The 12,108-nt window shown below is 42.2% G+C and overlaps 1 protein-coding gene across 1 annotated transcript; it reads left to right on the top strand.

Moving 5' to 3' along the window:
• The first annotated feature begins 943 nt into the window (after positions 1-943).
• LOC149231320 (uncharacterized) lies at positions 944-1,675 on the top strand. Its single transcript, XM_089381602.1, has one exon. The coding sequence runs from the start codon at positions 944-946 to the stop codon at positions 1,673-1,675; it is 732 nt and encodes a 243-aa protein (XP_089237728.1).
• Positions 1,676-12,108: the final 10,433 nt, after the last annotated feature.

Raw genomic sequence — 12,108 nt, 5'->3', positions numbered from 1 at the left:
GGATCTATGTCTACATGAACCTCAATCAAGCCCTGCCAGATACGGTAAGTCTCTTCCATGATGATATTGAATGGATAGAGCTGATAGATTATGAGCATGTACCGTTTAGATGCAGGAAATGCCATGATCTAGGTCACCTCTACAGAGATTGTCCTCTGAACAGGAAACCCCCTCCTCAAATGGACTCAGACAATCCTGCTTCTGATGGATTTACCAAAGTGGTAAATAGAAGAAGAGGTCATAAGAAATCGACAGCCAACACTAGGACCAACCCAGGTAACTTGTCAAAACCCTCAATGAGTAATAGCTTTGCTGCTCTGGCCAGTGATGATGTGCAAGATCCTGATAACGTACCTCCAAATGACAAGGAAACTAGCAAAGAGAAGCAAGATGGGGTTTCACCGCAGCCAGGGGGAAACTTATCCGACAAATCGACCCATCATTCCCAAACCAAGATCCAGGCCTGGAGCTTCCAAGGAATGGAAGTCGATAACCCAGAACCTAGTACAAAGGCAGTGAAGGAAAGAGCTGAAGACTATCAAGAACCCCAGCTCATGGAGGAAGACCCTGAAAATATAGATATTGGTGAACTGGACATTCTAGAACTCGAGCAAGCATGCAAGACAGGAAACTTTGACAAAATACCAGATCGGCAAGTGGACAATCTGGTGGAGGTCCTCAATCGCGCACAAAAGAAGTACTCTCTAGGAGTCTAGATTGGCATTCAATGGGATGGAAAGTTCATCACCAAAGACAGCAAAAAGCGAGGAAGGAAAACCACCCTCGAAAGAACTATCAAGATAGGCAAAGTGTTAGTTGAGTCAGACAGATATGCCAAGCTGACCAAGTACTTCAATGTCAATCCCAACCCTTCTCAATGAAGTTGATATCATGGAATATTAGGGGGCTTAATAGCCCAAGGAAAGGCAGACTTCTAAAAAACATGCTCATGCAGGAAAAACCAAATATACTCTTTTTGCAAGAAACAAAATGTAACTCGATAGTCTTGGAAAAAATAGCAGCAAAAGCTTGGCCAGGAGGGCTAGTAACAGTTGTTGATGCTCAAGGGGCGTCGGGAGGACTGGCAGTTCTCTGGGATGCACGAGTAATTCAACTTGACAATATACATGCAAACAAGAACTTCATCCAAGCAATATTTCACATAATCGGCACCAACACCCACGGCCACATGACAAATGTGTATTTCCCTCAGGAAACCATACACAAAGCTGAAATCCTGGATACCTTATCAGAGCTTAACTCAAACAGGTTGCACCCGCTTTGGATATCTGGAGGTGATTTTAATATGATAGCAAGAATGGAAGAAAAGCAAGGGGGCAGAAGCAGGAGCAACAAAGATGGGAACATACTAAAGGATTTTATTCAAAATAACTGGTTGATAGATCTACCTTCAAATAATGGCATGTTCACATGGAACAATAAAAGAGAAGGAACGCAACAAATAGCCTCACGTCTTGATAGATTTCTAATATCAGACAATGCAACTCACCTGGGTGGGGAATTCATTGCTTCCATCCTTCCAATATCGGGCTCTGATCACTGGCCAATAGCTCTCCAATGGAATCGTCCATGCAACAGTATTCGGCGTCCATTCCGGTTTGAAGCTTTTTGGTTAACTCATCCAGACTTCAATGAATTTGTTAGATCAACCTAGCTCAAGTTTAATCCCTCTAATGGTACTAAGATGTCTATATTCCAGCGGAAACTAAAGCACCTTAAAGGGGAAATTAAGCACTGGAATCATACCACTTTTGGCAACATTTTCAAAGCACAGGCAGCCCTCAATCAAGAAATGAAGAATGTTCAGCAAAGAATCATTATAGAAGGACGTTCCGAGGAACTAGCAAAACAGGAACAAACTCTTGAAGCCCAAATCCTAGACAGAGCACATCAGGAGGAAACACTTTGGAGGCAGAAATCGAGGGTTAAGTGGCTGAAGGATGGGAAAAAAACACAAAATTCTTTCACAAGACCACAATGCAGTGCAGAATGAACAACTACATTTCCCACATCAAAAATGAACAGGGATCCAGAATTGAGACGCACGAAGGCATTGAAGAGGAATTTCTCATATACTTCAAACAAGCATCAAGAGCCCAACACAGATAGAACGTCTGCTATTGACAAAGTTCTAAGGAACATTCCCAAATTAATCACAGAGGAGCATAATCTTCTCCTCCTTAAGCCCACAAGCCTTCAGGAAGTCGAGAATGTTGTGCATCAGTTGAAAGCAGGGAAAGCACCGGGTCTGGATGGATTCACCTCCAACTTTTTTCACAACTTCTGGGATCTAATCAAATTGGAAGTCTGGCAAGTTGTTGAAGAATCACGCACTTTAAGATGGATGTACCCAGGGCTGAATGCAACCTTCATTGCTTTAATCCCCAAGGCAGAGGAATCCAATACTCCAGAAAAGTACAGACCGATTGCTCTCTGCAACATCATTTACAAGATTGTATCAAAAGTTATAGCTACCAGACTGAAACCTCTGCTCCCTCTCATTATTTCGCCAGAGCAATCTGGTTATGTAGAAGGTCGGCAGATAACAGATGGTATTATTTTAACTCATGAAATAATCCACTCTTTGAAGCAATCAAAAAAACCAGGTATGATGCTTAAAATTGATTTATCTAAAGCTTTTGATAGCTTAAGCTGGGTTTACATTCAAAAAATCTTAATTGCCTTTGGCTTTGCCCCTTCCTGGGTTAGATGGGTTGTAAATCTTTTGTCTTCATCATTCTTTTCTGTGCTTATCAATGGTATCCCTTCGCCCACGTTCCGTCCTTCTAGGGGTATCAGGCAGGGAGATCCCCTTTCACCTTTTCTTTTTGTTATTATGGCAGAAGGACTGGGTCGAAGCATTAAATCAGCTCTGCTCTCCCAGCGTCTCAAGGGCCTATCTTTTCTCAACTCTCCTACGTACTCTCATCAGCAATTCGTGGATGATAACATGTTTTTTGTTCATCCCTATGTTCAAGAAGCATGCCTTCTCAAAGCCCTCCTATCGAACTTCTCTGAAGCTTCAGGAGCCCTTATTAATCGGGTCAAATCTCAAATTTTTTTCTTCAATACCCCTGCCCCCACCCAAAGAGCCATAGCTCACATTCTTGGTTTTACCATAGCGTCTCTTCCTTCTAAATACCTGGGAGCACCCTTAATAACCTCGGCTCTCAAGAACTCCTCTTGGAAAGACCTATTAGAAAAGCTAGAAGCGAGGCTCTTCCTTTGGACTCACAGAGCTCTCAACATGGCCAACAGACTTGTTCTCATTAAAGTCGTTCTTCACTCCATGCCCCTGTATCTCTTCTCAATTCTAGCAGCTCCTAAATGGGTACTCAAGGATATAAAGAAACTTCAGCGCAATTTCTTATGGGGCAGTTCAGGTCCCAATCGAAAGTGGGCTTTGGTCAAATGGGACAATGTTTGTCTTCCAAAGAAGGCTGGTGGTATTGGGCTAAGAGATCCAGGGCACAGTAATGAGGTAATGGGAGCTAAAATTTGGTGGAGATGGCTCTCAAATCCTAACACTCCCTGGGCCTCCCTATGGACAGCAAAATATGCGAACAATAGCCCTATTGAAGAAAGAATTCGAATGTCAGAAGTAAGTACAGGCTCTGTAATTTGGAATTCAACCATTCAACATAGGGATCTAATACAACAGCATAGCTTCTGGGAAGTTAAGAATGGCAACACAGCAAGGTTCTGGGAAGACTCCTGGCAGCAGCTCCCAAAGATCAAGGACACTCTCTCTAACCTTCCCTTACCAGAGCAAGATATAAATCAGCTAGATAAGGTTAGTCAATTCTGGGACCCTTCTTCCACACAAGGATATAGAAGATGGATGGAGGCCAAACAAATACTGATGCATGGCTCTGAGCAAACACAGCTCTCTCTCTCCTCAGAATTACAAAAGCGGCAAATCCTTTCCTCAGAAGGAATGGACATTCTCAGATGGGGATATGAAGAGAAGGGCACTTTCACCACAAGGGAAGCGTATAAGGTAATCATCAAGGAAAGGATAATCAAAGATGTCTTATGGGATAAAATCTGGAATTCCTCTAACTGGCCGAAGGTGTCTACATTTATGTGGCTCCTATGTCACAATAAAATTCTCACTTGGGATAACCTTAGAAAAAGGATCTTTTCTGGCCCATTTATATGTCTTAACTGCAAGCAAGCAGAGGAATCATCTCTTCATCTAATGCAGACTTGTCAAATAGGACAGAAGCTGTGGGAAAAGGTTACCTTCCAATTCCAAAAGGAAGGCAGAGTGCATGGGGATATTAAAGCTATTATTCGCAATTGGAGTCAAGCGCCATATCAAAGCAAACTCTTAAACACACTTTGGCAGCTTATTCCTGGTCTACTGATGTGGAACATCTGGAAGGAGCGGAATCGAAGAGTTTTCAAGGATCAATCAATGTCTATTGAGAAGATCTGGACTAGGTTACACTAGAACATTAAAGAAACGTTGTCCATTAAGGCCTTCCCATGAAGATTTTCCAACACTGCCGCAGGAACAATTTGTTTGGGCCAACTAGAAAATACATTTAAATCAAAAGCCTACTCTTAAAGACAATCCTACTAAGAGTAATCAAATCCCAACAAGATGGACTCCGTCGCCCAGTAATATGTTTCAACTCAACTTCGACGGAGCTTCAAAGGGTAATCCAGGAAAAGCAGGATATGGGGGAGTCTTCAGAGATCATCATGGCACTCCTTTACTGATCTTTGTCGGCTCAAAAGGATGGGACTCTAACAACTCAGCGGAACTGGAAGGATTATGGCGAGGTCTCATCCTGGCTCAGGATAGAGGTTTTTTTCCACTAATCATTGAAGGGGACTCGCAAATCATCATAAACATGGTCACAAAACTCATGCAGGGTTCCCCCACACACAAGGTCAGTAGCAGTTGGAGAATGGCTCAAAGACTCGAGCTAATAAACAATTGGCTTTCTCAACACCAAGAAATTTCTTTCAAACATACTAAGCGGGATGGAAATAAGCTGGCTGATCTTCTTGCTAATATAGGAGTGGAAATTGGGGTAGATTTCTTTGTAGGTTCAATCTCCAGCATAGCCTCAGAGGATCAACTCTCAGACTTTCATAACATTGTGAAGAACGACATGAATCAAGAGGATGATACACACCCAGATGCGGGTGTCACTGCAGATCATTTATGAGGATTTACTCCTCGCCGGCAGTTGTCCCAGCACTTGGCTCGCAGACGCGGATCCCACAAACCCACAGCAATCGATATGAATTCGCCAAGGTACAGAATGATGGTCACGCATTTGGTATTGAATGCACGCTCGGCTCGAGAGACTGTGCGAGGTGATTTATCCATGGCCTGGTCTCTAGTTCATGCTATTGCCCTCCTCGACTCCTTCTACTTCCGTCCGCTATTCTTCCCGCACCCCTGCTTCGTTCAGGTTGCTTGGAAGCTCATCTGGTTTCTTACTCTGGCCTGGTCCGCCTCCGCTCGACCCTTTCCCATTTGGTCCTGTCAAATTCCCTTCCCTGGTCTCTCAGTTAATCTGGAAATGGTTCTTCGTCGTGGAGTTTCTCGCCATGGAGGCACCACTGGCAATCGAGGCCGTGCCTCTCAATCTGCTCCCCAGAACATTGTCCCTCTAGCTTCTGCCTCCCCGTCCTCTCCGCCTTCTGGTCATGCCAGGCCTCTCCCGCACAACTCCTTTCAAACAACCTGCTTCAAATTCCATAGCAGGCTCAATAGGCCCGTTCTGTCAGCCAGTATCACTGTAATCCTTGCTGAGGAGGAGGATAAGCCCAGCAGCTCGGCCCACACCACCACGTCTCAGTCTCAGGATGATAGTGTTCTTCAGGGGGAGGTGGCTGGGGTCGTGTTCAACGGTGACAACATGCAGGAAGAAGGCAATGTGCCTGAAGCTCCTCAGCCTCCGGCCGACTCTACTCAGCGCAATGTGCTTGCAGGTGAGCCAGAACATCCTCCAGGCAGCATTTTGAATTTGGTGATTCCTCCAGATGGTGGTGTCACGGGAGATGCAGATAATGCGGTCGTCACGTGGATTGGCTCTCCTAGCCAGGTGGAAAAGGATGCTCTCGACTCTCCTAAACATGTTTAATGAATTTGGTTCAATGCCTACTGAAGGCATTCTTGCTTCTGATCTGTTTCTTTTTTTGTTATGCGTCTCTGGATATTGTCAACTCTGTTCCTGCTTCAGTTCTTTTTTTTGTATTGGCGCGAGCCATTATAGTCTTAGGAACTGTAACAAGTCGTGGCTCAGCCAGCCTTGTTTTTTCTCTAATTTTGTATATGGCTGTTATGACAGAATGTTTATCAGCAAAGCCATAGTCGGCGATAGCACTGTAGTGTTAAACACAACTCTGGTTTACTTTCTTGTCTGTCAGGGACTTATAAATCATATTTCAACGTCGCCCAATCCTGGAAAGGTGGTCAAAAGGATCTGTGTGTATCAGAATCTCTGGTTGAGGGCTGGCCTCGGCCCCCCTCTAAGGTCTTAACCTCTTTGTACATATTTTTTCTCTTTTTTTAATAGAAATAGTCTTTACGCAAGAAAAAAAAAAAACAATAGTGGGTTTCTTTGGGGCATACTAATAACAATACGGGGACAATAGGGGCACAATAATAACAATAAAGGATACAATGACAATAGTAATGGGGGAGTCACTAGTATTATAGGGGCCTAACACCACTTTGTCAAATAACCAGTGCATACAATTATGCATTTTTTCTACCTTTATGGTGGATTAATGGGCCCAATGAAATCCATGCCCCACTTGTCAAATGGCTCAAGAGTCACTTGAGGTTGCAAATTCATTTCATCCTTAGGAGTAGGTTTTCCCATCCTTTGGCACTGATCACATCGATTGTGTATCTTCTTTCATCTTGGTGGAGAGTGGACCAGTAGTACCCAACTTGCAGTACCTTTAAGGTTGTCCTCTTGGCTACAAACTAACATCCCCAAGGCCCATCATGATAGACTAAAAGGATTTCAAAGACTTCCTCCTCTCTGACACATCTCCTCAAAATTTGATCTGTGCCTAGCTTGAAGCAATTACCCCTAATCTAAGTGAATGAGATTCTCTTTCTTACAATTCTGCTTTTTTTCTTGGAGGACGGATTTGGAGGGAATTGTGCAGCCACTAGGTAGTTGGCTATGTCAGCAAACCATGGAGAGAGAACTGAAATAGAAAATAAATTCTCATATGGAAGTTGATCATCAACCATTCCTTCCTCACCTACAAGAAAAGCAAGTCTAGACAATAAATCTACAACTACATTTTCTCTACGAGGCTTATCAATGATAGTTAGATCAAACTGCTGTAATAAAAGAAACCATCTAATAATTCGAGAATTTGCATCACGCTTGTTCATCAAATATTTGATAGCAGCATGGTCAGTATGTACAAAGGTCTGGTAACCAGTGATGTAGTGTCTAAATTTTTTCAAGGAATGGACAACAACTCGGAGCTCTTTTTCAGTCACAGTATAGTTCAATCTAGCCTTAGACAAAATTTTGTTGATGAAGTAAATGGAAAAAGGAAATTTTTCATCTATCTGGCCTCGAGTTGCTCATATAGCTTTGTCAGAGGCATCAGCATGGATGTGGAAATGAAGGGCCCAATTTGGGCCTCGGAGTATGGGTGTAGTAGTCAACTTGTCTTTAAGGTTTCTAGGGCCTCTTGGTAGCTTTCTGACCAACAAAAGTCAGATTCCTTGGCCAGTAGTCCAAACAATGGTGAGGCTACTTTGCTAAAATCCTTTATGAATCTCCCATAGTATCCATCTAAGCCCAAGAAACTTCTGACATCCCTCTGCTTCTTAGGAGTAGGTACCCTCTTTATGATAGAAATTTTATTTGGGTCCACTTGTAGTCCTTCCTGGGATATTGAGTGAACTAGAACAGTCCTTGGATTCATCAAGAACTCACACTTCTCAAGACTAAGGTACGGGTTCATTTCAATGCACTTATTTAATACTTTCCCCAAGTTAGAGAGAGCCTCCAGGAAATCACACCCATAGGGAGTGAAATCATCCATATAAATTTGTACAGAGTCATGGACTAGCTCTGCAAAGATGCTCAAGACATCCCTCTGAAAAGTGGAAGGGGTGTTACATAATCCAAAAGGAAGAACCCTAGAAGCAAAGGTACCCCAAGGATAAGTGAAGGTGGTTTTATCTTGGTCCTCTGGGTTGATCTGGATATGATTGTAACCACTCAATCGATCCTGGAAAGAGAATAACTTCTTCCCTGCAATACCAATGAAAGGTAGAGGGAAATGGTAATTTTAGTGGCTTTGTTTAACTCTCTGTAGTCCACATAGTTCCTCCATTTTCCATTCTTCTTTGGGACCAGAACTAGAGGAGACACTCAGTCACTATCTGAGATGGGGTAACTGAACCCTGCATCCAGCAACTTCTGCAATTCTTCTTTAACTATGTATTTGAGGGTTGGGTTCATTCTCCTTTGAGGTTGGCACACTCGCTTGCAGCCTTCCTTGATGTAAATGTGGTGAGTACACACTGAAGGGTGCACTCCCTTCATTTCCTTATAACTCCAGGCAAAGGCATCCAGATCCTCTCTTAGCATGTCACATAACTCCTTTTCTTGATGTGCAGAGAGAGACGGGTTGATTTTCAATGTTTTAGCTTGACCAAATTCTATAATCTTGACATGATTAGGACTCGAGTCAACTAGGCACAAATCAGTCCAAGGGTTATCTTTAGATTTATTTACTAACTCATTAAGAGACATGGTGTTGGGGGGATGATTCTAGAGGATTTTATCAATCAGGTTTCCTTCATCAGGTTTCCCCCTTCTTATAATAGTATCTAGGGTATATATTGGGTAATATGTGCATGGTATACTTCATCTTCCTCCTCCTCTTCTAACCATAAGGGTAAGTCATGCTCTAGATATTGTTAAGCAGGAGGGTACAAGACCAATTGTTTGGAAACATGCCCATTTTTAATGATCATATTCCCCACCATGCAACTTATGTAAGCATCAGCAGTGCCTAGCCATGGCCCTCCAAAGATGAGAGGATAACCATTGAATTTGGTCTTAGGTTGGAGAACTAAGAAGTCAACAGGGTATTCCCAAGAATCAATGGAGACCATCACATCCTCAACAAATCCCTCACAAGCAACTGTGGATCTGTCTGCGAGTTGCAAGACTGTTGTGGTCTTCCTTAATTATTCTTGGAGATTCAGTTTAAGCATGGTCTCCTTAGTCATCACATTGATGGCAGCCCCAAGATCAATCAAAGTATGGGGGACAATGATGCCATCAATGTGCACATCTACCACAGGACTTCCAAGGTCTAGATACTTGGGAAAATCACTCTCCCCAACTTTAAATCAGACAATTGTCCAATGACATTAATGGTTTTTGGGTGTGGAGCCTGATTATCTTCTTTATTTAGAGGTATCACCACATTTGACCCTAGTTCATAATGTATCGGCAATGCCACCCATAAAATGTACGTTGCAAGGGTGGTCCATGGGGGCCAGCTGTGATCTTTGGGAGCCCCCCCTCCCAGCAGGGGATTGGGGGCAGTGCCCCCGAAGCTAAAAATAGATGTAAAATTACCTTGTAAAATGTTGTAATTTCGTAGTCAATATGGGTCGTCCATTAGGTAGAGACTTGACGGTAGAAGTTATGTTTAATTTAGGGTTTTTTTCCCTAGAAAGCAACCCCTCGCTATATATGATGGAATTGTATTATGTCTATGTAGATCTGTATTCTGAGTGAGAAAGAGAGAGGAGATTGTGTGAAAGTGAAGAGGGAATTACACTGGATCTGATGTAGGTTGTATCTGTTCAGTTTGTTGGATAATATAAAAGGAAGGACTAGTTGTTTCTTCGTGGACGTAGCCCAAATTGGGTGAACCACATATATCTATGTCTCTCTTGTTTTATGTGTTTTCTATGTTTATATTTCTACAATATATTTTATGTGTTCCATTGCTTTGTAATATATAATTTTCTAACAATGGTAGGGGTGTCTTTCTTTCTCCTCCCGGGATGTTTGAAGCATTTCTCCTTGATTAATTTTTTGTAGATGGGTACATCTTGATAGCTTGGAGGAGTGGGATTTTAACACACAAGTTTTTCAATTCACCCAGAATTTCAGTCTCTTCTGGGGTGTGTTGGCTAGGATGGATTGGTCTCTCAGGAAAAGGAGGTGGATTTACTTGAGGAACACTCTCTCCCTTTTCCTCTTCAAGCTCCTCATGTGGAGATGGAGGTTTGTTATCTAGAAGCACTTTTCTAGGTATGAGGTTAATTTCTTTAATTTCCACATCATATGCAGGGTAGGATGTCTCTCCACTATAGACCTGATGTGCTTGCTTGTTGTTTGGGTTCAGATTTGGCTAAGCAGGCATCTGAGGTTGCTTAGGTGGAGCAGGGTGAAGGAGTTGTGGTTGAGATGGAGGTGGAGGTAGTAATGCTATAGATTGGTTGTATGGGGGCCTCCACCCGTGTGATGGGGTATTCCACTGAGGTTGTGGGGGAGCATATAGTTGAAATGGTTGATTAACAGGTTGGGAATGGTATTAAGTTGCATAAGACCTGGGAGAAGGTGTGGACCATGAAGGATGAGAAGGAGGACACTAAGGGGGAATGGATGCATTCTGATTGGGGTTGTAATATGAATAGGATCCCCTTGAATGCTTGGCTGGTATGTTAGAGGTCCTTGAGGCCTCCTTTGGTTGATATAGAAGAGTTGTTCAGTCACACCTTCATTTCCTTGATACACAGCTTTCAATCCCAGCAGAGAAGGGCACTTCTCTGTGGAGTGATTTTCCTCACAGACTGAGTTGCCTCTATAATATTTAATGGACATTCATTTCTAGGGTGCCTCCTAGTGCATCTACGGAAAAAGACAACTAAGGCTCTTACTGTTTCCTCCTGCATCCTCTTGAGTTGCATGGCATCCATTTGTAGAGAAAGGGTATGCAGCATCTCACTCTTAAAGTCTTCCAACATGTTCCCAATTTCACTTTTGATGGAGGTGTTGGAGGAGGATGAACTGGACAAAGCTTGACTAGCCCTACCCTTCTTTCTGGCTGCCCTAGAATGATTTTTTGAAAATTGTTTTGATATCATCATACAATAGCTACTAAATGTCCCCTCTAGACAACATGTTTAGGGTTTCTAGGATATCTTCCCTAATCCCTCCAAAAGGACTAACTTGAGTGATTTGGGATCAAGGGTGCATCTGGCCCTTTTGTAGGTGAGTTGGAACCTTTCCTCATAATCTTCCAAGGATTCATCATGTCCCAAGGTCATTCTGAAGGTTTCCTTTTTGGTATCCTTGGACCTACATTAGTCCCTATACTTTTTATTGAAGGATTGTTGCATCTGAGCCCAGGTAGTGATGTTGTCCCCAGGTAAACCCATGAACCAGCGCAAGGCTACATCCTTAAGGGTATATGGGAACAATTTCAACTTCTGGTCATCACAAGTATAATCATAGGTTCTACAAATGAAAACAAACTCAAACAAAAAGGTATATGGGTCTTCTGAGGTTAAGACATGGAAATAAGGAAGGGCAAAGGGGCTTATGTTTTTCATCCTGGCATCTCCATTGGTTTCCCTGATGGGAAAATCACCTTCATTTTTGGTTTCAGCCATGTTGTAAGTGTGTGGAAGGGTTTCTTCTCCTTCTTCCCCCATAGGCTCTTCAAAGATATCTGGTTGTTCACCTAATGGCTCCTCTATCTCCCCTGTAGTCAGAGAGGGAAGTTGACAGCCACCGAATAAGAGGGAAAGTTGGTTGTCTGATGGTGTGGGGGTATTTCACAAGAATTTTCCTAAATTGTCTCTACTCCTACGAGGCATGAAAGAAATTTTTATTTTTATTTTTTTAGTTTTGTTTTTGTTTTTGTTTTTGTTTTTTTTTTGTTTTTTTTTTTTTTCATTTTTTTTTTTCATTTTTTTTTCATTTATTGTTTTCATTTATTTTTTTCATTTATTTTTTACTTTTTACTTTTTACTTTTTTATTTTTTATTTTTTATTTTTTATTTTTTATTTTGTATTTTTTATTTTTTATTTTTTATTTTTATTTTATTTT

The sequence above is a fragment of the Pinus tabuliformis genome, chromosome J (genome assembly GCF_031772625.1).
Source record: "Pinus tabuliformis cultivar Carrire ecotype Pingquan chromosome J, CPIR1, whole genome shotgun sequence".
NCBI classification, from domain to species: Eukaryota; Viridiplantae; Streptophyta; class Pinopsida; order Pinales; family Pinaceae; genus Pinus; species Pinus tabuliformis.
The sequence above is the reverse complement of the archived record's forward strand: the minus strand, read 5'-3'. Positions and strand labels throughout refer to the sequence as shown.